Genomic DNA, 25,951 nt, shown 5'->3' with positions numbered 1-25,951 from the left:
ATTTCCGGCGTGTCCGTTAAATATTACCGGCCAACACTTAGTCAGCCGGACGATATTTCATGCGAGCAGGTGGCGTTTCGCAAAAAGGAACGAAACACGTCCAAAGACTGGATCGCCTCTCCCTTTCCTCGTCTTTTTCATTTTCTTCGTCGCTTCTCTCTTTCTCTGGTAGCTTCGTGGCTTGGCGAACGAATGGCACGACCTAAACCTTCGTAGGAGGTTCGCGAACCCTCTGGTTCGCCCGATCGGTCGTTACGGTACCTGAAGCGCGATACCAACGGATAAGTCGCGATCTTGTACTCACCATGTCTCCCCTCTCTCCTGGATAGCCCATTTCTCCGGTGATCCCATACGATCCTTGAAAGCCCTGGGCAGAAAATTTATAATTTACCAGTTATCACGGTGTATGGTTTCTGTGGTCAATCGACGATTTTCTAGTCGACGAGGATGTAAATTACGCACACAACACTGCGAAGAAGCGCGTAAGTTGTGAAACGACTTTACTTTAGCTTTTAGGGCTACTACGACGACCGTAATCGCGAGTACCAATTACACTATGGGTAATAGTTAATTCAACGCGTCTTTTGCTATTCTTTTTCACTTTAAATAGAGGACAGTGGTAATAAATTCTAAAAGTTTATAGCCATCGTTCAAACGATAAACGACGTAAGTGTCAAACTCGATAAAAATGATTTTTGTTATTTCTATTCTCGATCTTCGTCTCTGGTATTTAAATCGTTTACCATTTCGATTCTTCAATTATATTTTTTTAGTTTTTTAGTTTTCAACGGGTCGTGGGACCTGTAAAGTTCGTTACCTCGAATCCGTCGATGCCTGGATTTCCTCGAATACCTTTCACGCCCACAGAATTGATACCTCCGTCACCAGGCTCGCCAATGATCCCTGGATCTCCTTCTGGCCCTGGTTGACCACGTTCGCCATGCATACCAGGCAATCCCGGTGCACCGGCACGTCCATCGGTCCCGTTGCATCCGTCCAGACCGTCTGGACCCATTACACCTTCTGGACCGGGATTACCCTACAGCCAATTTAATTATTTCAAATTTCTCTGAAATTCCGTTCCGTTTTATTTTTACTCGGACAAATCTCGACTAGGAGAGACACGAAAGGTCGCTTTGCTTCGCGAAGCTTCTTGGGAATTTTTTTTCGATAAAGTTTTAGGAACGCGTCAAGAAAATATTTCTCTAACACGGTTAAAGATCTGAAGAATTCCTTTGATAAATACGTAGACGTAATAAATTTCATATGTATTTTCATAAAAAATATACATACGGTAATATTCTAAATTATAACGAACGCGTTTAGGTGCATAGTTGATTAAAGTACTGGGTCGTCCGAAAAGATTCTTTCGTTTTATAAGGAAATAATGGATGCACAACATTTTCTATTTTATATTATTTCGTCGAATTACGTATGATCCATTTTCTTCTATCAAAATAAAGATCGTAAAGTTCCACGGATTAGATTTCGTGTTTGTATAAAAATGCGTCGTTGTAAAAGAGGTGTCTGTAAAAGAAAGACACTTTTTGGACAACCTAATATTTAGAAAATTGGGAAATCCAAATATTTGGATCATTTCAACGAAGGTAAAAATTCGTTCTATATCTTTGAGAAATTATCCGTATTTCAGAATAGTGTACTTAACGTTACGTGTTGTTTGAGCAAAAGAAAAAAAAAATATTTCCGTATTATAAAATAAAATTTAGGTTCAACAACGAAAAGATGTAGGAAGAATTCAAGTATTAAAAAGCCACGAACCGAATCTTCGTTGATGAGAATTCTTGTATATTCGATTTAACGAGCACGATCTTGTAGCCATCGCTACTCGTTGCACAAGTTTCGGTCTATTTTTGTTTCTTCCCGTAAATAATATTTTTTTCCTGATAAAAGACAATTTTTTATCGTTCCCGTAAAATGGGACGAAAATAACAACTCTACAAAAGTTCACGCAGATACGTAGCAGTGAAGCTTCATCGATTTATTTACAGCTAAAGTGATCAGATCATAAAGTTGGCTCCTAGAAGAAAATTTCAAAACGTAATTATCACTGACTATGAGTTTCAGATTTTATACGTGCGCAATAGCTTAAAAGGGGCCAATATTATTCTCTTGCGCGACTGAATTAGTACGTGTTAATGAGATCTAATAATAAAGAGAATTCATTATCAAGAACTGGCAAGAGGCGAAGAATCAATGGGAAATTTTGCGCGGAAGTGCAGCTTGTCGAGCATGATTCGGAAAAGACGTCTACAAATTGGTTGGGATATTTAAATTCATAGCTTGTGGAATCTAGATAACACCTGGCGAGCAAATTTGGAAATTCAGGCGAGCCCTCAATGTAAAAATTGAAACTCGACAAACAAACTTTTAATGGAATGGAGATTTTTACGAACCGGTATTCCTGGAGCTCCAGGGAATCCTCGTATACCTTCGTCACCCTGAAAAGAAAATAGAGATCAGATTCGTTGAACGAGTGTCTCGTTGCAATTGTAACTTCTGCCACGATCTTTTGCGACAAATATTTCATATTTTTATTTTCGGCGAAAAGATCGTGCAAGGAGTTTATAAATTCACGGAAAGATAAAATACGGGTTTTCATTGGTTTTACTTGGGAAATTTCAACAGGCTTACAGATTATAAATTACAAATCGCAATTATCAACCGCATATATTCTTTCTTCGACGACTGCGACAATAATCAGCTTATTCGACGAGACATCGGATGTAGTATTACCAGACCCATCAAGGATATCACACCCACTCCTCCTTTCCTATAAAAATAAATTTCACAATTATGCGTACACCGCCTACTACATATTTCTTTAAATACGTTACATCGTGCATGATTCGTCGCAATTGCGAAAGTACGATTATTGCATCGCACAATTGATTCGCTGGAAGGCCATCTAATCAGTGGTGCAACTGCAACCATTTCAAATGTGTGCTTCCTGATCTGGAGGTGCTTGCAAAAGTGCACGATCGTTCGTTGCTGATAACGCGATTCCGTTCTGTGTGAAATAAAATGCGTCGTTAACAATTGCTAATATACTTCCGCGAGTCACTGTTATATGTTACCCTGCTTGTAATTTTTCATTATATTTATTTAGGTATTAATAGAAAAAAGTATGGTATTTGTTGTTGGATAGCTTTGATAAGCTCGTCATGGTGTCGGAGCGTTTAATCGTAGTATGAACGAAATTATACTAGAAAATTTTTAAATAAAGTAAACGTAAAACTGTGATCGTTTTAGTAAAGTTAATCCGATTGTCGTGTTTTACGTTTTGTAAATGTCGTAAAAATTGATAGCGGTATACCATCCTATTTTGCTTTCTCTAACAATAGAAGATTTCGTTCCCATTGCAAACAACAATAGCGAAATAGATAAACTTTTTACAAACTGCGGTACGGATGTGTTGTACGTCGAACAGATATCAGAAAAAATAGAAATATCCTTTTGCATCGTAATATCGTGTGTCACTTTGATCGTAATACTAACATGAATTTTTGTTTTGTAAATGTTGCTTATAATACGAGATATAAGATGGCGAAGGAAAATAAATAAACTGTTTTTTATACAAATTAGCAATGAACCTAGCAACGAGTAATTTCTACGCGGATGTTTATGCAGTTTCATATTTTTCTGAACGAAACTGAAGAAATAAGATAGAGACTCGTTCTATTCACTGGATATCATCACGAAGCTTCAGCTTTGCTAATTTCGTTTACCATAAAGCGTACGTTGAACGTTGATGAATTATAAAACATAATAAATCATACTCGGCTACTTAACATCATCGTTATGATGTGTTTCCGCATAAACATTTTTCACACCCTCCTAAGAACCACTTTACACAGCACCGTCGTGCTGTACCATAATAATCCGTCGTGCCTGAAGCGTAACAACGAGGAGGAAGGAAAGGAACAGAGTCCACCGCAACGAAGACAATTACTCCATATAAACCACCGTACGGGACAAACAATGTGCATGCATACAGCATTTCAGGTCGAAAAAGGAGTATCCCGCGGAAAGTAGTCCCCCGGGCAAGCAACACGCGGTAATTTGCACACTCGCAATTCCGCCACCGTTTCTCTACCTACGAAACTCGAATTACTCGCATAATTAAGACGGTACGGTTCGTGGTTGTGGTTAATTAACCGACGAACGTTAAATCGAGAATAAAAATGGTAAAGAGAAAGAAATCGAGAGATAAGTTTTTCGGTGGGAAGATAAAACGACAGAAAGGTAGATCGAAGGTACGAGCAACGAAGATAGATCTCAGCTTGGAAACAAATTTTACGAAATTTAGTTTACGTTATTCGGACGAAAATATACGAGAGGCGTTAGAATCGAATTACTTTAGGCGGAGAAGAAAATAGGAAAAATGTAGATCGAAGAGGAAACAGGTTTCGGAAGGAAGAAGAAGCGAAGGAAGAGATAAAACCGAAAACTGCTTTCTTATGGGTAAAGCTTTTTTGCGTTAATTCTCGTGACAAGGGGTGGAACGAGGGCAAAAGGAGTTTACGAGACGCGTCGCAAGCTCACCCGTGGCTTTTCACGCAACATTTACGCTCGCTCGTCTCTGGTGAATGCGTGGCAATCACGGAACGAGTGGTTATTTGTACCCTCCTCTACTTTGCTACTACCCCCGGCGGATCCGCTTTGATCCTGACGCGTGTCCGATGAGTGCTCGACCGACCACGGATTATTTGTGTGCTTATCTTTGACATACAACGATGTGGTTATTACATCTACGAATATCTACGCAGCTTCACATCTTTATCGATGTAACTGAAGAAACAGAATCTGAATAGACATTTGTTCCTCCTATTAAATGTTGTAACGAGCTTCTTAATTTGGATATTTTATATGTCTACGTGGATTCTCTGTAAATTTGTACATTTGTACAAATACATAAACATTTCCAAATTAACGATTACAAAAATTCCTTAAGTCTCAATCTTATTTATTGATTTATTAATCTAGATTATAATATACGAGAAAATAACGAAGAGAGAACGAATAAAGAGAAAAGATAGATAAAGGAAAGATAATGTTAGTTAAATCGTACGCATGTATAACAGCACATAGAAGTTAGAAAATCGATGGCAATAATATTATTCTCGCCTTTATCTTTGTCTATGCAGCATTAAAATATAAACTATTTTGCTTGTTTTCCAAGTATTCCTGGAAACTGTAATTACATTGGGAAATTTCATTATGCATTAAAAATGCGTATGTTGCGTTAAGTACGAATTGCGTCTTGACGCAATCCTCGAATTAGCTTGAATTTTTATTTGTAATGGAAAATTCTTAGCTTCGTCAGATCTTCCGTCGACCATTAACGCACTTATCTTGCGTGATTACAGTTTTAAGAAACGGTAAAAAAAAAAAAAAAAAAAAGAAGAAACAGCTTTATCAGTTAACCTGTTGCACAACTCTCAAGAAGCACGCCTGATTGAGAATGCTGTACCACAAGACTGTAAACTAATTATATATTACTTCTTTCCCTGCTGACATTTTTCACGAAACGCGATTTTACAACGATATTTCGATGACTATTTTCGTAAATTCCTCCTAAACTATTATGCATTCCATCTGAATTACTTTAGCATTGTTTCATGGAAAGTAGTTGGAATTTTAATATCTGCACGATCAATCGTAAGATATACAAAGACTCGATAAAGTTCCGTGCTATTGCTCGATACGAATCGGTCGCTGTCGTGGACCAGAATGGTCCTTCTGACCAAGACAACGCTGATCAGACCAACTTCCTTTGTCCATTGTCTTATTCGCGGTATCCACGTGCATGTTTCCACGTGGCGTACCACCATATCTCACATTTAGAAATCTTTGGTGAACTCGTAAACTTATTAGCCGATACGGACAGTAGAGTCGCTGTTATACATTTTACATTCGTAAAGTAGGATTAACGAGAAATTCGTATTGAAAATAATAATTTGAATATTGTACAGGTTTTTCATTTATCATACCGAATACATTTATGAATCATCGATGCGTGATATATACGCGAGTATATATGGAACGGTTATTTAAAATTTCCAACAAAGGGATGCGTAGTGAATAGAAGATTCACTGCCATTCGCCTGGAACGTGGAGAGCCGGGACTGAATGGTTTCGTGAAACAGGCGTAAAACGGATATATATCATTCGTGTTAACGATCCTGTATTTCACACTTTAATTATACATATCGGACATCCGAAATTGATGAACTATGCCCGATGTAGCGTCCACCTATTGCGGGACTCGCTTGTTCAGCGGAACGTTAATCACACCTCTTATTTACAATCGTTAAAGTGAAAAGTTATAAAGCGGCCCACCGATTCGCGGAATTATTTATGCGTTCGCACCGATTTATCTTAATTATTTATCTTAATTGAGCGCGTTCGAGGAGGTCCTCGCGCTGTTACGTTTCGAAGTTGTCGCAAGGAAAGGGAAAAGCGAATGTGTGCGCGCCGGCCGACTAAATTAATATGGAAACGCGGCTGATTCGTATTCGGGTCAGATAACAGCGGATTCGACAGCTACCCATGAAATACTCATGGGAATCGGCCCGCGTGCGTCGCGTCTCCTCGCGTGAAAGTCCGCTCTTATCATCGCGGCTCCGCGTTTCGAAACTTTTAACGACTCGATAACCGAGACTCGTAATTTTTGCCCGTGCGCGATGTCCGTAGCGGATGGCAAAGTATAATACGTATACAACCATGTGTAAAATAGACACAGTATTTGTTATAATATTTAGTGAGCGAAACGTATGTTTGTTTTGTGTTTTCTTTATTTCTCTGTGTTCATAAAAATATGAAATTGTATAAAAAATCACAGTTTATTAATTAAATGGTGATTTTTTTAAAGAAATGGAAAAATATCGTTCAATTATTTCTATAGATACGCGCGTATTTAGACAGCTAGATGCGCAAGCGTACGAATAAATAGTAGAACAGATGCATGGTGGAATTAATAGCCAGACAACTAGATACGTAGAGACAAGGATAGAGGGATATGTATGGAATAGAGAAGAAAGGGAGGCTGAAAGTAGGCCGGGGTATAAAGCGGACAATAATTGTTCTTGATAAATTCATATGACCACAAATCGTTTGTAATTGCTCAATATTTCAACGGCCTCCATGGAAGCTGCGTGTGCCTTACTAATTATGATTGGGAAAACGCATGCCGCTGAAATATCATCGAGCAGGTACCGAGTCGAATATTTCTATATTTCGCTGGTGAATCGATTTTGCCACGCTACTTATCGCCATGCGTTTTGCCGAGTAGTTAAATCGAGAGACCAGCAAAAACTGCTCAATGCGTAAGAAACAAGTTTTATCGCCTTCTTTCGCCTTAAAGTAATCTTTAAAGTGCCTAGAAGTAATTAGAGAAGAATCTTTAAAAGCTATGTTTCATAAACATAAATATTTATTTGGAATATTTTTATTTGATTTTATTTGAAATATTTTACTGAAAAAGATCTTCGATTAAAATTACAGCAATGGTAATGAACAGGCGACGTGATTTATTTAAATCGATGGATCAATAGACATATATCGATCGATATCTTATACGACGATAATGTAATATTTATCGAAATTCGGCGACACTTGGAATAAATTGAAAATAAGGGGCAGCAAGGTTGTTCACCTTTGGAAAACATGAATTTACGGTGCAAGTACCAGAGAGTATAGTTGGCAGAGGGTACCGGTGCCTACCAAATATGGTCAGACTCGATACAAATTGACACACTTCCTTTTAAGGGTTTGCACTGATTGGTCTGGTGTGAACTCAGGGAAAGGGTTAAATCTAGGATGACGAGTCATAAATCCTCTCCTTAAACGGAAACCGGCGAATCCAAGATGAAAGTGTGCACGATTGAAAAGTAATTTCGGCGTAGAAAATGATAAATTTTATAGAAGAATTTTCATAAAAGAAATCGATCGGTCCAAAAATATTTAATAAAACATATACATATTATTTCGGAGAAATTCTTGTTCTCTGACAGAATCTGTTTATTCTTACATTATTCTATATTTCTATATTAACGTTTGATTCGTATATCTGTATTAATATCCTAGCATATAATGAAACTCGTCATTGTTAAAACACGTCTGTACTGACGTATATACCGACGTATTTCAACGTTGTAACATTTTGTTCAATTTCGTTCGTAATTAGCCTCTCCTTTAAATTTCATGCTACGCGTGACCATCATTGACCATCAATTTTATAATTCACGTTTCGCAAAATGTCGAAATATCAACATCAAGCTGATCAAAGTTGCGTATGTACAAGCGAGCCTTCGCAGATCGAATAACGAACGAACAAACAATTTTGTCAATATCGCGCAGTACTTACGTTCGTATTTTTCAATCTCGTTCGAACGGTGGCCCGCGTTTGTCGAAATATCGTACAATTTGACAGATAAAACACGTTTACGGTTCTCAATTAGCAGAGTTGGCTAGCCGATGACAGGACCAACCGAGAGACGATTAACTTCATCGTTTTGCGCGAATAAAAAAGTTCTGATCGATTAATCGTCTCGTTGACAATGTACGTAGATCAATTGTCCTGTTTGATACGAGATCAAAAGAACTTCTAATAAGCCGACCACAGAACGACTAATGTTAAAAGCCAGAATAAAGGCTTTATTCGATGTATCATTTTGTGTCGTGGATTCTTTTTTCTAGAAAGCTCCTCAATTCCTTTTTTTTTATCTTCTTTTGTTCACAGATAAACTATTCGCTGAAATTCTGTGAAACGTTAAGGAAGGAAGGGTAGGCAGAGCGTATCTGGTTATGAGATCATTCGACATCCGGTTTCACACTGCTGGAAGCATAGAATGATCTGTCAATGGGAAGTGCGTTATCGCAATACGCGTGGTATGTCATCCTCCCTTTTTCGTTCTTTTCTCTCTCTCTCTCTCTCTTTCTCTCTCCTTCTGTCTTTCGGTCGGTTCACGCTTTTAATGGGACGACCTAATTTCGTGAAAATCTTACGCGAAGAAAGACGATTCAAATGGCCCGCTAGATTAGAGCAATCAGCGAGAACGCGACCATCGCGAAGGCTTGCGAAATTGCATGGTATAAGTGTGGGATAAATATCGGTGGATAAAGAACGTAGGAACAGATTTCCGAGAATAGAGTCTAGTTTTGGTAAATTTCAGATGACGTTGATGTTAAAAGTAATATTATACTGGCTGATGATATTCTATCATGTGGCTGTGACTGTGTATTTCAGACGGTGCAACACATTTGTTGTATCGATACGTGGAAAAAGTTTTATTTTATTACATACTTTATCATCTTGCCTCTTCGTTTTCGAGTATTAAACGGGAAACTTCGTTGGTCGGTAATCGAATTCGGCTGAACAACGATCGATCTTCAATTTTCGCAGACATATTTTCTACGAATTAATTAATTTTATCAATTTACACTGAATGACGAATCAACGATAAGAAGGTCAGTTTTTTCATACGCGAAATCTCGTAGATTTTATCGAATTCGATATTCGTCGGATTTTTCGCGGTAAAAGCGTTGCCAGTAACTGCGAGGTATTAGATTCAAGCGATATGTAGATGATTGCGGAACGGAAATGCTTCTCACCCCCACATTTTGCGATACGAGAAGACGAGCGAACGCGTAGGACTTCGCTGCGTGTATCCGTTCTATGGCTGTTATCACCTTTCGGTATCCGTTATCGCTGCATGAAATGTACCGGCAAATCAACAATGGGTCGAATGTGAATTGAAAGAGATTACTCCGATTTTCAATAAATCTTCCTATCAGACCAGTGCACCAATGCTTTATGGCGTGTTTTTTGACAAACGAATTTTACGCGCAACAGGTAGTTATAAAATATCTCTCGTTATATCGATAATTTAATTTCTAAATCGATCGTTTCAAGCCTCAGAAAATAGCAATACACAGTCAATATAGCTGACAGGATTCCTCGTAAATGGAAAAGTAGCAAAATTAGAATATGTGAAAGATGGAATTGATCAGTTTGGTTAACATATCTTTTGCACCAGGTTGATGCTGATATCGATTTCAGCGAAATTGATACGACGATTTTCAAACTAACTGTTACGTCAGCAAATACGTACATCCTTGCAAGTTTTAAAGCGTGTATCAGCAAATCACGCACTATCGTAGAGTTCAAATGAAACATAAATGACGAAACTCGAGCAATCGATGCCCCACGATTGCTACGAGTAATCGAGTATTTTTCGACCCAATTGCAAGAATATAACCGTTATCGAGGAGGACTGAACGATTAATAAATTTCATAATACATGCTGCTTTTTTTTTTTAATAAGCCCGTTCTATCTCGATCTAATTTGAGCACATGTTTTTATCGTATAATATACTTTCAAATATAAATACGACAAAATCGTTTCCCACAGAGACGAAGCGATGCATTAGAAGATAGAAGATCCGTAAATAAGGCAACTTCGTATTCAAAAGATCGACAATTCGAGCGACTTGTTCGCTTCGGTTAACAGGTTAAACGATCATCGAGAATTCACACGTATAAAAATGAATGTCACGTAAATTTGTTCGGCTATCGACGATGGGGTGGTACAAAGTGCGAATGTCACGAGGGGTTAATGGCACGTAGGTTCAGTATCAAAGGAGGATAGCCGCATGGCAGAGAGAGGCGTATCGTCGGTGAAACGGAGATTTCTTTATCGGCGCTTAGATACCCTACTTCGTTCAAGCGAAACAAAACAGGGGTTACACGTGCTCGTCCCAGCCTCGTCAACGTCGCCGTCTCTTTTACCGCGTGGGCGTGCACTTCTGTTTCCTTTTTTCCTACCTCGTGTATTTTCTTGTCGCCTTTTAGTTTGCTCTTTGATCAGCTTGACGATCCCCACATGGACGAGCTTAGATTTTTCTAATTGTTTACCGTGTAGCAAATCTTCGTCAGTTATTAATAGATTCGGTCCCGCCTATTTTCTTTTTCATCTCTTCCAACTTTACTAAAATCTGCCACAGCACGCAATACCGATTATCAAAAAGCTACGAACTTCCCAAGGAACCTGCGCGTAATATTACAATTTTACTTTTTCTCTAGAAATTGACTATTTTCTTTTTCTTTTTTTATATGTGTCACTCGTCTATCAAACCGACGCGTCGCGACGACTAACGCTGCGAAAAGCGCAAGGAAGCAGGAATCGAGTAATCTCGGGGCGGAACTGCAATAGGAAAGGCCCGCGTTTCTGTTAATTCGTGTCAATCCTGATAACGAGACAACGACGTAGACGACGATTTCATCGGTCGTACAAAATAGTCGTGGCACGTGGGTATGCTTGTAATATGTAATATCTGGGTAATCGTTACGTAGATAGGGATCAATGCCAAACGCGAGGAAGGCGAGATGCTGCAATTTATCATTAACGCCTACGTCCTGAACCGTCGGGCCGAATTGTTAACCCAAAGCGCAGAATTGTGCCATTCCCACCACTTCGGTGGTAATTTCGGAACGAGGTCTGCAGCTTTTGTTCGCCTCTGGCGACACCACTGCACCGAATAATTTTCCAATTGAGTTATTTTTTACAAGCTGCATCGACTTTATTTCGATCGGTTTTGTGATCGTGTAGCTTTTACATGGGTTTTGAACGTGGAGTAAGTTCGTGCGTGCTTTCAAAATTTCTCACGTCAGTTTTGATCTTTCGGATTGGCGCAATTCGATATTTTCATATTTTATTACGCGGTTTAGAGATATGTTCTACTTTTTAATTCTACCTCGGATCTCTAATCGTTTATGGTTCAATGTCGTTTTAAAAAAGACTTTGAAAGAAATTTTTTCTGCTAGTACTTTTTGTTTTTTGTAGTACAAACGAAACATCATACATATCAGTAACGATTCTTCCATATTCTTCTCAAATTTGAGAAATTTTCGGAATATGTTCTCTAATCGGAAACAATATTTGCAACGACACGTATATGTATCAAAGATATTTTAACTGCATAATTTTTCCGTTAATAGAATTCACAATCAAGGATTATTAATCGCGTAGCATTTTTCACCGGTATAAGTTTAAAACTTACATCGAACAATGCATGGAAAAAGTCTCGATATTACATGCTTCGATTGGTAGAAATATTTTATTAACGTGCAAAAATATTCTTATTCGATGAAGCCACTCTATGCGACATCGCACAAGCAGAAATCTTCTTTCAAGTGGAGTGGTATCGCGAAATAACCACGCAGAGGAATGTTTATTTTTTCACTTGTTGCTCGGTAATGTGTCGCGTCAGTGCGGTACCATCGAACACAGCATCCGTTCTCCAGAAAGGATCATGACGTCAGCGTGTTCTCGCGCGCGCGTTCCTTTTACGTTTCGTGAGAATCTACCAGCGAGAGAAAAAGATTGTCAAAGCCGTAGTTCGTTCGAATTGAACTCGATACGCGGCTAGAAAATTAGAGAAACTGGGAACATCGTTACACGAAGGTTAACTGCCAACACCGGCGACGTCGAAACAACGATCGGGTTAATCGAGCGCGTCAGCCTCGACTTTATGGTCACCATGGCGAATGGTACCGGAAGATTTACGATCGTCAGGCCAACGATGAGCCCGATGAAATTTACATACGATCGCTCGAGATTTCTACTTTGCTCTTACGGCCAGATATTTAACGAATATTTTTGAATAAATGAAAAAATTATGCGTATCCTTCGTTTTATTGTCACGACCAACCTTTATTGTCCAACCCACGTTTCTAGAAGCTGCGTGGAAATATACGAGATCGTTATTCCTCCTACATCTAGCTGCAAATCGATGTTTTTAGACAGTAACGACGCACGGTTATCGAATGGATATTGAATAATTCTGTGAAAAAATAACATCGTCTTACGAAGAAACATCGCGCTAGTGGAAGAAATGTCATTACGGTTCGTTGTGAATTCATTGTCGTTGGCGGTTATTACCGTCTTGGAATTTTATGATTTAACGATTAATCCGATATCAATCGTTAATGGGAAAGTTCATTATCGAGTTGGAAGAACTTAACGTTCTTTGTAACTTGGTATCAGTTTATTTGCATGTCTTCTTTGAGTAAAGTGTTTAACTGCGTAAAATTTAATTTATCTTGTAAACGGTGACATAATTTAATTTTACGGGAGGAAAATGTACCATTTTCGACCGGTTCCCATTTTATTGCATTTTGCTATAATTTGTAATTCTTGCAATCGTCGATTGATTTTACCTTGGTAATATAAAACGTAAGATAAGATACAACGCTAATTATGATAGTTAGTTAGATAGGATCCTCTCCTAGCTCAAATTTATAACATCTACTGCGATCAATTTTCTACAACCAAAAGTATTCTACGAATTTATATTTACGCTGAATTATAATTCGTTCCAAAATGAACGGTCAACCTCGAAGTGAGGTTATCTTCTAAATATTCCGACACCAACGATTTACTAGATTAGTTACCTAGAAGAATTATCATCATCATAAAGTTCAATAAAATTATCATTTGTTCCGTTTATGGCATCTTTTTAAGCCGCGTAAAAAAGGTCAGAAGCGATGAAGAAAATCGGGGATACTGGCAACGTTGCAGCGGTCGAAAAGGTCGCTCTCGATGCAGTGGTACCAGAAAGGGCCATGACGTCATCCAGATGACTCGTTTGGAGCCGCCGGCGTCCCGATGTAAAAGATGCAATCCGTATGTGTCGTAAAAAAGAGAAAAATGCGCTCGTAAAGTCTTATCTTGCCGCAAACTGATAGATGTTCATTAAGGAGTCGACTGCGCAACCGTGAAGTACCATTCTCTTAACATGGTTCCGCAATATTTCGCATCGTTTTGATAAAGGTCCTTATCACCTCGTTGCCGCATCCTCTATTCTTCTTGTGACCTGATTTTTTTATGTAACTTCGTAACTCGCATAATCACACGACATCTTTGCTTATTACGTGTATTTTCAGCATTATATACCACTTTCAAATTTCCCATAAAACCATAAAAATCCACAGTTTACTATATTATTTAGTATATTCAGTATATTTTATTCTATCGTTTTTCTCTAAAATTTTGTTAGAGATTTTGAAAGATCGGAGAACCAGTGAAAAAGATGAACTGAAAAAACAAATATTACATCAATATCAACTTCAACTATTCGCCATCGAACTTTGCAAACCAAACTCGATCAAATTTCATCGACTCCCAGCCGAAAACCCGATCAACCCTCGACCGCAACGATCGACAATCAGCGTGATTGGATACGGTTCGTAACGTACGAACTCTCCTTATTTTCTTTGTCTCGTGCCGAGCCAGCTCTTCGTCGAAGACGAATCATTTCTGTTTCTCGTCACGGTGTAATGTCCCATCATATTGTATCGGGTTCGGGTTGCGAAAGAATGGATTCGCGGTACTTCTGCGCAAGAGGATCGAGTGCGGGCGGACTTTGTGGGAGTTCCGCGGTAATTCCTTCTCGTTCTCCGCATTTGGAAACGCTCCGTTTCTGGCGGCTGACGCCATACCGCTCTTTTTTAATCCCTCTTTTGAACGCGTACACGCGTACTCAGCAACAATTTCATCGAAAATCGAACCGAAAAAAGCGGCTCTGGTATTCTCGTTAGCTCAACAAATGGAGAGAATACGATAATCCCGCTATGCGATTTCGATTGTGTTCCTTCCGCGTATTCGGTTTATGCAGTTTTAGCAAAAGAGAAGTGGATCTAGATTTTTTATTTTTAGACGTACAGTTATGCTCGATCTTGATACTCTACTATTTCTTTTACACGTATAAGCATTATTTATTCGTGTTATTTTTAGGCGTTTAATTTTTAACTGTGATACGTTACGTATTATTAGGTCGCCCGAAAAGTTTCTTTCGTTTTATAAGGAAACGACGGATGCGCAATATTTTTCCTTTTATATTATTTTATCGAACTACGTATGATCCATTTTGTTCTATCAAGATAAAGTTTACATGGTCCGACAGATTAGGTTTCGTGTTTGTATAAAGATGCGTCGTCGTAAAAGACGTGTCTGCAAAAGAAAGACACTTTTCGGACAACCTAATAGTATTCGTATACGAAATTTTCTTTTTAAGAATTTTGAAGATTATAATTTCAGAATGCAATTATTACGGAATTATTGGATACTTTTCAAATTATTAGCTATGCGTCGAATTGATTTTAAAGAATTTTTTAATTAAAATATGGTAATGTAGAACTAAAGTGATCGATGCAACAAGTACCGTATTTTTAATCATGGCTGTCCATGAAGGAATAAATATTTCGCCCAATTCTGGAGGACCAATTTAGGCACTTCTCGACGGTTACGGACTGCGGAAGCAATTAAGAAGCAGCTGCGATACTACGGATTCACATAATTTCCCCGTATTTTATTTTCTGCTAATACACCCACGATGTTGAGATTGACTCATGGTCATAAAAAAGAAAAAGAAAAAACAAAAAGGAAACATAAAAAGAAGAAGAAGATTAGACATCTGTAGCCCTCATTAAGTATTTTACGATGTAATTGCGTCAGTTACTAAAAATTCTGCCTCTATCAAAATTGTTTAAGCAATTGTACATTTCCGTTGAACGTAATACGATACGATTTTTCTCGATTTACAATATACGCGATATAACTCAGCCCTTCAACAATCAAACCGATCGATATTATTTTTCATGGAACTTAACTTATGGGATTTGCCAATTTTTCGGTTTTCGAGCGACTCGAATATCATCATCCAGATCTATGTTTGAATTATTCACACATTATGTGAATAAGAATTGGAATAAAGATATCGTTCGTGTATATATTTTGAAATTATTGATTATGGATATATGCGGTTGAATAATTGTAAAACTGATTAATACTCATAAACCTATTTAATCAGGCAATTTTCAACGTGAATAATATCGTGAGATATGACTGTTCGCTTACCCTGTAGCCCTTTTCTCCTGTACCACCATATTCTCCAGCAGCACCTTTTTCACCTTTTGGACCAGGTGGCCCATCTGGTCCGATGTCACCAGGAAGTCCTTCTGGTCCCTGAGGTCCAGTGATACCAGGGAAACCTGGTGTACCTTTTATCCCCTTGCAATCGCATTTGTACGAATCTCTGCAGATCTGTAACAACATCGTAAGATTGCAAAATAACTTATTAATTATTTTAGTTGTTGTTTAATTACTGCTAATTATTTTACATATTATTAACCGATTAAACGATAAACCCTTGAGCAAAGTTGGCCCGAAATTTCAGTGTCGCTTCTTTACAAGAACATCGACATACAAGATACGTTTCTGTTATTAATTAATTAAAACTACATTTTCCTCTGCGTCTAAATAAAATTTGACCCTGAAAGGTTTAAGTTTATGTCTCTAAAATTCCCTCACGATTTCGTCGAGACAACACCAACTTACGGATGTTAATTTGCCAATAACATACGCCACCGCATCTCGAAGGACCATATCTGTTTGAATAACGCGAAAGAGGAGAAAAATGTAACCGCACGCGTTTGTTTCGGAGGATGAAAGCTGTTCTGCTTATGTCAACGAGACTTTAAGAACGACCAACGTCCAGCTTTCGAAGAAATCCCGGTACGATGTGTGTACACACATACAAGACACGTGTTCCTTCTTCGCCATTTTTTCATCGTTCTACAACATTATCTTGGCCCGTGCACGAATAAATAATGTAATGTGCGTACGAATAATAACGTCCGCACGTGCGAGACACGGACCCATTGCAGCGGATCTTTTATATCGAAAAATGGAGCGGCCACGTTTGTGTTTCTTCGGTTATTCGCCTAGTGGTTGGTTATTCAGGTGCTCCGATGTTTGTTGTAATAGTCGAATTTAGAAATTTCGAGCGTTCACCTTACCGGCTTGTTAGAATATCCTAGTTTGCGGCTCGCAGCAACTATACGTCACTTTAAGCGTGATAAACAAGCTCCCGCTTAAGAATTCCAAAGTTATTTTGAACTCGTGTAATCATATCTTGCGTTCTGTCTTATTTAAGCTTCGAAAAATGAACTTTTTATCCTTTCTTGTATTACGGTGTTCTCAGAGAACGAATTTAAACACTTTTCTTTATTTTTAACATTCCACGATATTCGCAAAATGTGTAATATTCTAACGCGTTAAAATAATGTTCTGTATGGCGAAACTGTATTATGTCGTTGAAAGAAATACAACTTCCGTTAATTCAATCGCATTAAATCTGTCGAAATATAAAAAAAGAAGAGGAAAGGAAATGGTTAATTCATTAGGCAATACATCAAAGCTTTTTCTCTACTTTTATTGACGTTTCTGTATGGTTTCGATACTACCAGGAATCGTTCGAACAGTTTGCAAAAATATTTACGAGTTCAAATCCAGTGCACGGGCGAACTGTTTATCGAAAAAGACTCCGAGCAGTTACTTTTTTAAATAGAATCCGGTAATTCGAGCCGGATCGCTGGAATATTTTAATGACAAGGATTTATGTAAGAGAAGAAAAAGTGAATCTGCACTTCAGTTACCACCCACGATCGCAAAGACTGCGCGAAATCAAGGTCACTGTTGCATTAATGCATCAGTTTAATGCCACCTACGTGATTGGTTGTGACAAGTCACCTTGTTTTTAATCATGTGTCAAGGTATCCCCGTGGCTTTGGAATTTTGCGAGGACCGTATTTACCGCAACGTGCGGTCGACGATGAACTTTCGATTATTTGATCGGTGGATCGTAAACTTCTTAATCTCGTTCTAAGAATCGATCGTTGATAACGATGTACGTAAATGGAACAGAATCGCATTTTTTAAGGAGTTATTACGAAATAATAAGCGTGAAGAGAGAAATTTCGAGGAAATTTGAGTCTGACTATTATAGTCTTGCAGATAAGATTAAATAGTAGTTTCGTCCAAATCTTGGAATTTATTACTGAAATCCAAGAAAAGCATATCTCAAATTACATTAATATATCGGCAGAGTAAAATGTTCTTTGAAGATAATCTGGTATAAAATTGAATAAATGAATTTTTGAAAACAGTTAGCTATTATTACGCTAAGAAAAGTTAATCAGGTACATTTCTCACAGATATCTATCAGATACATAATAAAAATTAATATTAGCAAACGAAAATTTGTCATAAAATTAAAACGAGTGATCATGCATATTATCGATGATTCTTTCGTGCATCTCTCAAGTTGAAACATCTAAGAAAAATACGATCGATTAAAAAATAATCGAAAACGCTCGTTTTGATTTTCAAGACAGGCAAGGAACAATTAAAATTTCGATTTCACATTTTGTCTATACATTTTAAGAATGAGTTACTGGTATCAGTAATTGCCAGGCAACTCCATATAAGTTTCCAGTGAAAAAAATAAACGGTATGTTTTTTAAGAAAGTAGGTGAGCTTGTACGAAATGACTCGGCACAGGGGTCCTACATAAAACGAGACCGTAACTCTTTGCGGATTTCGATCTTCGGGCCGTCTTATCTGTCGCGATGTTCATTTTTGTATGATGACCTCGTCGCGAAACGGTCTTCCAAATATGTAATGCTCGCGGCGTGTCTGCTTGCTCTTAGCCATCGGCATGACGTAATATTCCAGCTTGGACAAGAGTCGCGTTCGCATGTGACATAATTTCGCGATTACGCATGAGGACGATCTATCGCGAATTACGTCCTGCCCCGTTTCACGAATTTCAACAGTGGAAAAATTCTTCGTTGAATCTATTCATTGAAATACGTATAAATTTGTATCAACTTCTTTCAGTTATTTTCTCTATTAATCGCGATCCTTTATGGTTAAAAAATTATCTTACGTTATCCTTACGTTCGACGAAAATTTAAAGAAATCATCGTTAATACGCGTGATTTTGTATTTGAATTTCACGTGAAAGTTTTTTGCAAGTATCAAATGCCGTTTTGTTTGACACAAAAATTCGAAGAGTAGCGACACTTTTCCTTTCAGGACTTTTCAGGAAAGAGTCGGATAATTTGATTTTTGTTCTTACTCATTTCCTTAAATCGGTCCTCCTCGCGTCCACAAAATTGCAAATACGTAATGCAAATATGAAAATTATTACTTCGAACGAAGGAAATAATATTAGACGTTACATCGTGCAAAATAGAATTTCAGAGCTGAGCAGGTAATATTAGATGACTAGCTTCCTGTTAGACTTTAGTCAATAAAGCTAGGCGGAAGCGTTCGCTTTAGCAATTATTTTCTGAAGTACTATTCGTCTCTGTATTGATTTTTCCTTTTAACCTACATACTTAGTACCTAAAACGTAAATTTCAGTAAAATATTCTTAAACCTCCTACTATCTATATTATTAAAGTATTTTACTTTCGAACGTTTCGCCCTTCGAGTTTGTATAAATTTACCTGAGAATTTTTCTTATGCTTTAAATCGATCTCTATCGATTTTTGCTTAAATATCAGCAACAAACATAAATCGAGATATCAACTAGATCATCATTGCGCGTAAGTTGCTTGTTTAACACCGTGTATATAAGGTATAGACAGGAGAATACATCGCTCTCGTAGATTCCATCAATGGTAAAGGACGCGTTAAACGACACAACAGAACGCATACTGTGTTACACGTTTTAACTGATAATCTACAATACATCGTGGAACGAAGTGCACCACTTAAGCTGAGAAGACTGTCCTTGTCGGCAAGTTTATGCGTTATGAATATGTATCCACGCCGATGGAATCGCTGTTTAAATATTGAACGTGATATCTAAGAAATTAATTGTCCTACTTCTTCCCTTAAATATCACTCTACTTCGCGTTACATGTGTCAACTTTAATACGACGTAAGGATAAAATTTGTCGTGAATTTTATACTTGTTAATCCTAATCGTTTGAGAATTTCATTTGCTCTCTTGATCGTTCACAACTCTACATAATCTGGTTTTTAATAATTTGCATTAAAAGTAACGATGATTTGAGTACTTCTCTTTTACTTGAATTTTACAATTTCTTAATCTTTCTAAATATGCTTAATCGTGATTTTAAATTGTACCATTATTGTATATTTCGATAGTTGTAAATTATTGAAATAAAGTTAGAAATTTTGTAAATTCTCTGTAATAATAATTTCACGTACAAACGACTTATACTTATCTTCTTACATGATTTCTTAAGTTACGCATATTAAAACATTTGTATCCTTTCTCCGTCTACCGGCAGTAGTACTACAGAACTAAAAGCGCGTAAATAAAAAGGTGATAAAGTATCTTTGAGATATCTTCTGTATTTCAGAACTTTTGAAATGATGGTATTAACGTAATCGCGAAGAGCATGTTCCAGCATATGCCACCAGTTCCCAGTTTTCACTGAATAGCGGACGTTTACGAGATCCGTTGGTCCAAATATTTATATTATACCGTTTAGGTTCCTGGATCTATGATGTCACATTTACCATAAAGCCTTCTAAACAGTTCCTTTTTTCTTGGATCGTCGCAAAGAAGCTTTACTAACTAACTCGTTCCACGTTTTTCGCATGTTATAACGTATCATTCTTGTACGAGTAAAGTAACAGACTTCGCAATTCCGTGACTTTATACGGTAGCATGGAATAAAGGAAACGAAAGGAGATAATTTCAAAATCTCGCGACTTTTTACACAAAGTAAGAAAAAGACTAAGAATAAGGTCGGTTTCTCCTTTCTCGTATATGGGAAATATACAATTTTCCTATGGCAGATATTACGAACCATCGTAGATGATCGAAAATAAAGTATGTCAATAATAACTCTAATAATTAGCCAATCCTTTTAGAACGATACATCTTGTCGCGTTGATAGGATAGAAACGCGAATTCATTAGATCGTTTTAATTTCACCGTAATCCAATCGGTCGATTACTACGGTATCTCCAGTTCCAGTGGCACGAAATTTTAAGCACCGATCCTTTTCCAATCGAAATACGAAGATAATTGAATTTGAATTTTCTCCGTTCTCAGAATACGGTACACGATCGACAAAATTTTTCAATTATCTCCCTCCGTCGTATTTGCCCCTTTTATCCGGCTGATTTTTAAACCGTTCGTCGCGTGTTTCTATTTTAAAGACGGCAACGCTCGACTTTGCCCGTTTATCGAACGGAAAGAGAAGCCTCTCTCGAGCAAATTACACCCGGCGGGTTTAACGCGCCACTTTAATTTTCCCCCATCCCTTCGTCGTTCTGTGAACAGGGCACCACCCAACTGATTACGATTGCGATGCCGGACATTCGACCGATAAATGCACGCCAACAATGGCCGGTGCACGGCGACGTGGAATTAACGTATTGTTAAACAAGTTCTACTCGGGCAGGTAACGCGCGTATTCACGGCGAGATCGCGGTACAGCTCTTATCGAACATACGGCGTTATGCCATGGGGTTCATGTTCCATGGAGAACGCACGATCCCGTATCCGGCGATAGAATGAATTCGATACTTGGAATTTTCCTGCGATTCAACTGCAGTGGATTTCTGCAGTCTCGAGGAGAAGCTCGTTTCAAGCGTACTTTTTCAGTCGTTAAATATTCTAATTGTCATCTTGCTAGTTGTGTGGTAAACGGATTATTTATATAAAGTTCGACGATAATATTAGGTTATATATTGTTTGCTCATTTTTAGCGATTTTATTTGGCAGATATTTAAAAATATTTTTGATTTCGAAATACCCGGAGCAAAGTCGCGAATGTGAAACATTCGAAGCAAAATTTCTCACTTCGACGCGAGTATTCACGGGAATTTCGATATTACTACCGCTGCGAATATTTTTACCGATCCGGGCGATCTGTACGTTTATGATCACCGTGATTCGTGCAAAGTAAAGAGACGTGGCTCGACTTACGCGAACGAGTCTATCGGGGAATCACCCTTTGCGTTGTAAGCAGGAAATCTGAGAGACGATAAAGCCATTCGCGGGTAATCGTTGTTGGCTAGGGCTAGGGAGGGCTCGATTCGTTGCGCGTTGCCTCCGGTGAAAAGCAACGTGACGCTTAGTTAGGCGTTTCACCGCGATAACGATAACCAGCATTGCTTCTCGTCGACAATAATCCAACTTGACCGTGTTCCGTGCTGGATATACTAGTACGTATCTGCTATTGTGGTCGGTCGATATGCACTCTTACTGGTTTATTCTTTAATTGGAAACACTGCGGTATTTATAGGTTAATGAACGTTTGCAACGAGTTTTGAATTATTCAAGAGAGACATTGAAAAGTGGTGCTGAAATTTTTTGATAATGTAGCTTCCGACATTTCGCAGATAAGAGATTTTGCGAACGGTGCGCGTAAAACGTATCGCGAGCGATACAGATATCGGTTGAACATCGTATCAGTAACACGGGCTGGGCCAATGATAAATTATTAAATACTTTCCCTTTGAACCAGAATTTCGTAAAGATATGTCAAACGATGACTGATTATATCCGTGAACATATTTTATAAAAAGAATAATTCGTACTTCAGACAGTCACGTAACGCGAAAGATACGCCAAGTTAAACTTTACAGTGCTCCTTTAAGGAGTGGTACAAAAAAAATACGAGGAACCTTTATACGCACGATTAATTGCGATACCGCGAGGCAGACGTCGTCCCCTGTTGCTTTATGCAATCCGATTTTCAGTGCAGATTGGCCCGAACCGGTCCAATTCGTTCTGAGACCGGTATCGGTGTAGTGCCGAACTCGTCGAACTTTCTCAGCGAAATTATCAACATTAACCCATTTATACCCATGACTACGCGAACAAAATTTTTATCGGTGATTAAATATATTAAATCGATATAAACGACGTCGGTGCTTTTTGTAACTTTCTGTCAGGAAAATCAATCACGTGCTTTTACTTCGATGATTAAATCGTAAAAATTCATGAAATCCCTGCGACGATATAACGAAAAGGAAAGGGCGGCACGAAGTTTCTTCTGAAACCTATACGATTCGAGAGTCGGGAACACTAAAGGCCAATGTGGCGCATAACAAAAATTCTTCCCTGTTCCGCGAACCCTGTCGTTCTTCTAGCATCTCTAACTGGCCAAGGCTTCCACGCGAGCAAAAGGACGAATCAAAGAGGCAGACAAAGAGAGAAAAGAAATGGGAATTAGCATCCAGGGGATCTCAGAAGTCTTTCTAACGACGAAACGTCGCGTACGATGCTCGTTTGAAAAGTTTCTAAGAATCGAATTTGTCTTTCTTTAAGCCGGCACAATTTGCAAAATAGTAATCTTCGTACAAAGTGGTTTTCGCCTGTTTAAAACTCTTCCACCCTGGAAACTCGAGGAGACAGAAGCTTCGTAATTCGAAGATTTTTATCCTTGCCTTGAGTTTGAGTCACGCCATCGCTTCGACTCTGCATACATTGTCATTTCAACGTATTCGTTGGAACGTTAGTTGGTGAAAAAACGTATCCACTCTAACCATAGTCTAACTGATCCAGCATGCGAAGTAGTCCGCCATCGTTTGTTCGCCGTGCACGCAGCGAGATACCGACGAGAGAAGCGAGCAGGTAGGGGGTGAAACAAGCTCGAACAGCAGAAGAAGAGAGGGCGAAGAGGAGGCACACGGTGTACGGAATCTGCATAATGTGCAGTAATATTAAGCGTCCTCAGCTCTTGGCCGGATGACGCTGGCCGAGCGAAATCGTGGCCAGACACACTGTCGATATGTATAGGGATGTGTTGTACCGCTCGACTCATTTCTCCGTCTCTTTTTCTCTGGCTACGAGATTCTCATCGGTGTTCGTTCTCAGCGTCCTTTTCTTCGTCTACCTCGCCGTTTCGTTCTCTTTTTATTTCTGTTGCATCGATCTTCGACCGGCATCTTTTGCCACGTCGCGTTCTCTCCTGCTGTCGCGTTTCGTTTCCAGACGAATCGAGGAGTCGTCGTCCAAAGGGAAAGAACGATACTTAGAAAATAACGCGTAAAAAAGTCAGTCTGTTACCGAGCTCCCTCTCGTATCGCGATTGAATTTCCCGCGATGAATTTCATGCTTACGATACCGTTTAATTTTAACCAGATCTATTTTAATTATAAAATTACGGATAAATCGAACTGCAATGGTTTTATCCCTTACAATAATAAACCTACCTACGATAGAATAGAATATTATCGCGTGGTTCAAATTTCTAAAGTCTGTACGCGATAATGAAACTGATTTACTTAATCGGTCAAACCTACAGAACTACTTCGTTACTTGACAAGTAAAGACTAACCTTATGTTACTCTTTAACTAGAATTTTTCTAAAAGGACTAACAAAAATATATTATCGCTATGTTTTCGAGTTGGTAATTTACCAGGTTATGGCCTGGCGATTCCACAAAAAGACGATAAGTGATGATTCCAATTATTAATTTGCTATTAACTCGTGCACTTTCGTAAAATTCACATATTGCTATTACGTCCAACCGATTCGATCGATTCAATCGGTGTTCGAATATCTTTTAAGCAGTGGGTAATGTACATACACCGTTTGGTCGATTACATAAGCATCACCGGCATGGCATCGTGAATTTATCCTCTTGTTCTTCCTTTTTACTTTCTTCGTCGCGTTCATTTCGAACTTCTTCTGATTTTTTTTTTCCTTTTTAGAGGCTCTTTCTTCTCTTGCACGCTCCTTTTTTAATTCCTGTAGTACCGCGAGGCGGTATATGCCGCCTCGAACTCATTTTTTTAATTCTGCCTGGATCATCCTCGTTACGCGCGTGTTAACTTCTCTTTCCTTTCGCATGCTCGGTTACAACGACCTTTCCCTCTTGCCTCTCGCGCGCATGGACCGACCATTACTTCTTCCTCCTTTTCGTTTCGTTTTTCTTTCGCCTTTCGCTCCGTGAAATTTCGTTTTTGATTCTCGATGTCCTCCTCTCTATCTATCCTTTTGACGTACACGACCGCGATTCATCATGATTTCGCTTTATTGAAAACGAACAAGAACTGCTTGAGAACGTTTGGGAGGGATGCTTAATGAAAGATATCGAGAACTACGAGGCATTGTAGCGTGGAATACGTTTTTAATGGATATTGATGGCCCGAGCGGCTTCTTGTACAGATTTGGCTAATTATTTGCAACATGCTTGATCGAATAACGTGGCAACATTAAAGATTTTAAGATAAGAAGAATTAACGGTATTAAAAATTTTGGCTTTTTAAAATATGATAAATCCCGTTTAATATATTTTTATGATGTCAGCGAGTTTCAATACGTACAATGTACTGTCGTTTCGAGTAGTTTAAACGGTGATTTTTATTCTTGTCAACAAAATGTTATTCGCTTGAGAAATTGTTCTGCGACCATGTACATTGAGAAATTTAATAAATTTCCTAAATATTATTCAAATATTACGGAATATATTATAAGCGAGTAATTTTAGTTACATAATTCTAGCCAGAATATTCCTGAATACATACCAAAGCATTGAATTTCGAGCTGTGTCGCTGAAGAAGCTGCTGAAAAAGGAAATTTGTTGAAAATTCCTCCTCGAAAGCTGCTAATCGAGCTTGGTTTACCTCGTGCATTGAAAATAAAAAAATATTCACGATGGAATGTACAGTCTCGTAAGAAGCAGAGGAAATAAAATCATGAGAAATATCGCTACGAACGATTGATTTGTGTCAAGTAATATTCGAAGAGGCAGCCGCACTTTCTTCGGCATGCACTCGAGCGTCGAGTTCCGACCTCTGTGCGGTCGCTTCTTTGTATGAAAAAGGAAATTTACTAAAAATCCGTGGTCAAGAAGTGCGTACGATACGGAGCTTCGTAAGTGGATAAGCATCGAGGGAACAACTAACACGACACGCCGCCGTCGTTATGCAAACTCACCGCACGTCCAGGACAACGGGAATTACCCTTCAAATTCTTTTCCTGTGTCCTCTTTTCCCTACCTCTTCTTCCTCTTCTCTCTCTCCTCTTTTTTTTTTTTTATTTTTAAGAACTGCTCTATAACGTCTTTCGCTCCCTTTTTTTGCG

The 25,951-nt window shown here is 38.4% G+C and overlaps 1 protein-coding gene across 1 annotated transcript in view; it reads right to left on the bottom strand.

Moving 5' to 3' along the window:
- LOC117242792 (collagen alpha-5(IV) chain) overlaps positions 1-25,951 on the bottom strand; it is a 56,717-nt gene that overhangs the window by 14,158 nt on the left and 16,608 nt on the right. Inside the window, exons 2-5 of the mRNA XM_033509718.1 lie at positions 15,939-16,124; positions 2,415-2,459; positions 818-1,039; positions 305-367 (exon numbers count right to left, since the gene is read on the bottom strand). Coding sequence (XP_033365609.1) covers positions 305-367; positions 818-1,039; positions 2,415-2,459; positions 15,939-16,124 — 516 coding nt within the window. The remainder of the gene's footprint in view (positions 1-304; positions 368-817; positions 1,040-2,414; positions 2,460-15,938; positions 16,125-25,951) is intronic.

The sequence above is a fragment of the Bombus vosnesenskii genome, unplaced genomic scaffold, assembly GCF_011952255.1.
Source record: "Bombus vosnesenskii isolate JDL3184/JDL3185 unplaced genomic scaffold, Bvos_JDL3184-5_v1.1 scf7180000016279, whole genome shotgun sequence".
Lineage (NCBI taxonomy): Eukaryota > Metazoa > Arthropoda > Insecta > Hymenoptera > Apidae > Bombus > Bombus vosnesenskii.
The sequence above is the reverse complement of the archived record's forward strand: the minus strand, read 5'-3'. Positions and strand labels throughout refer to the sequence as shown.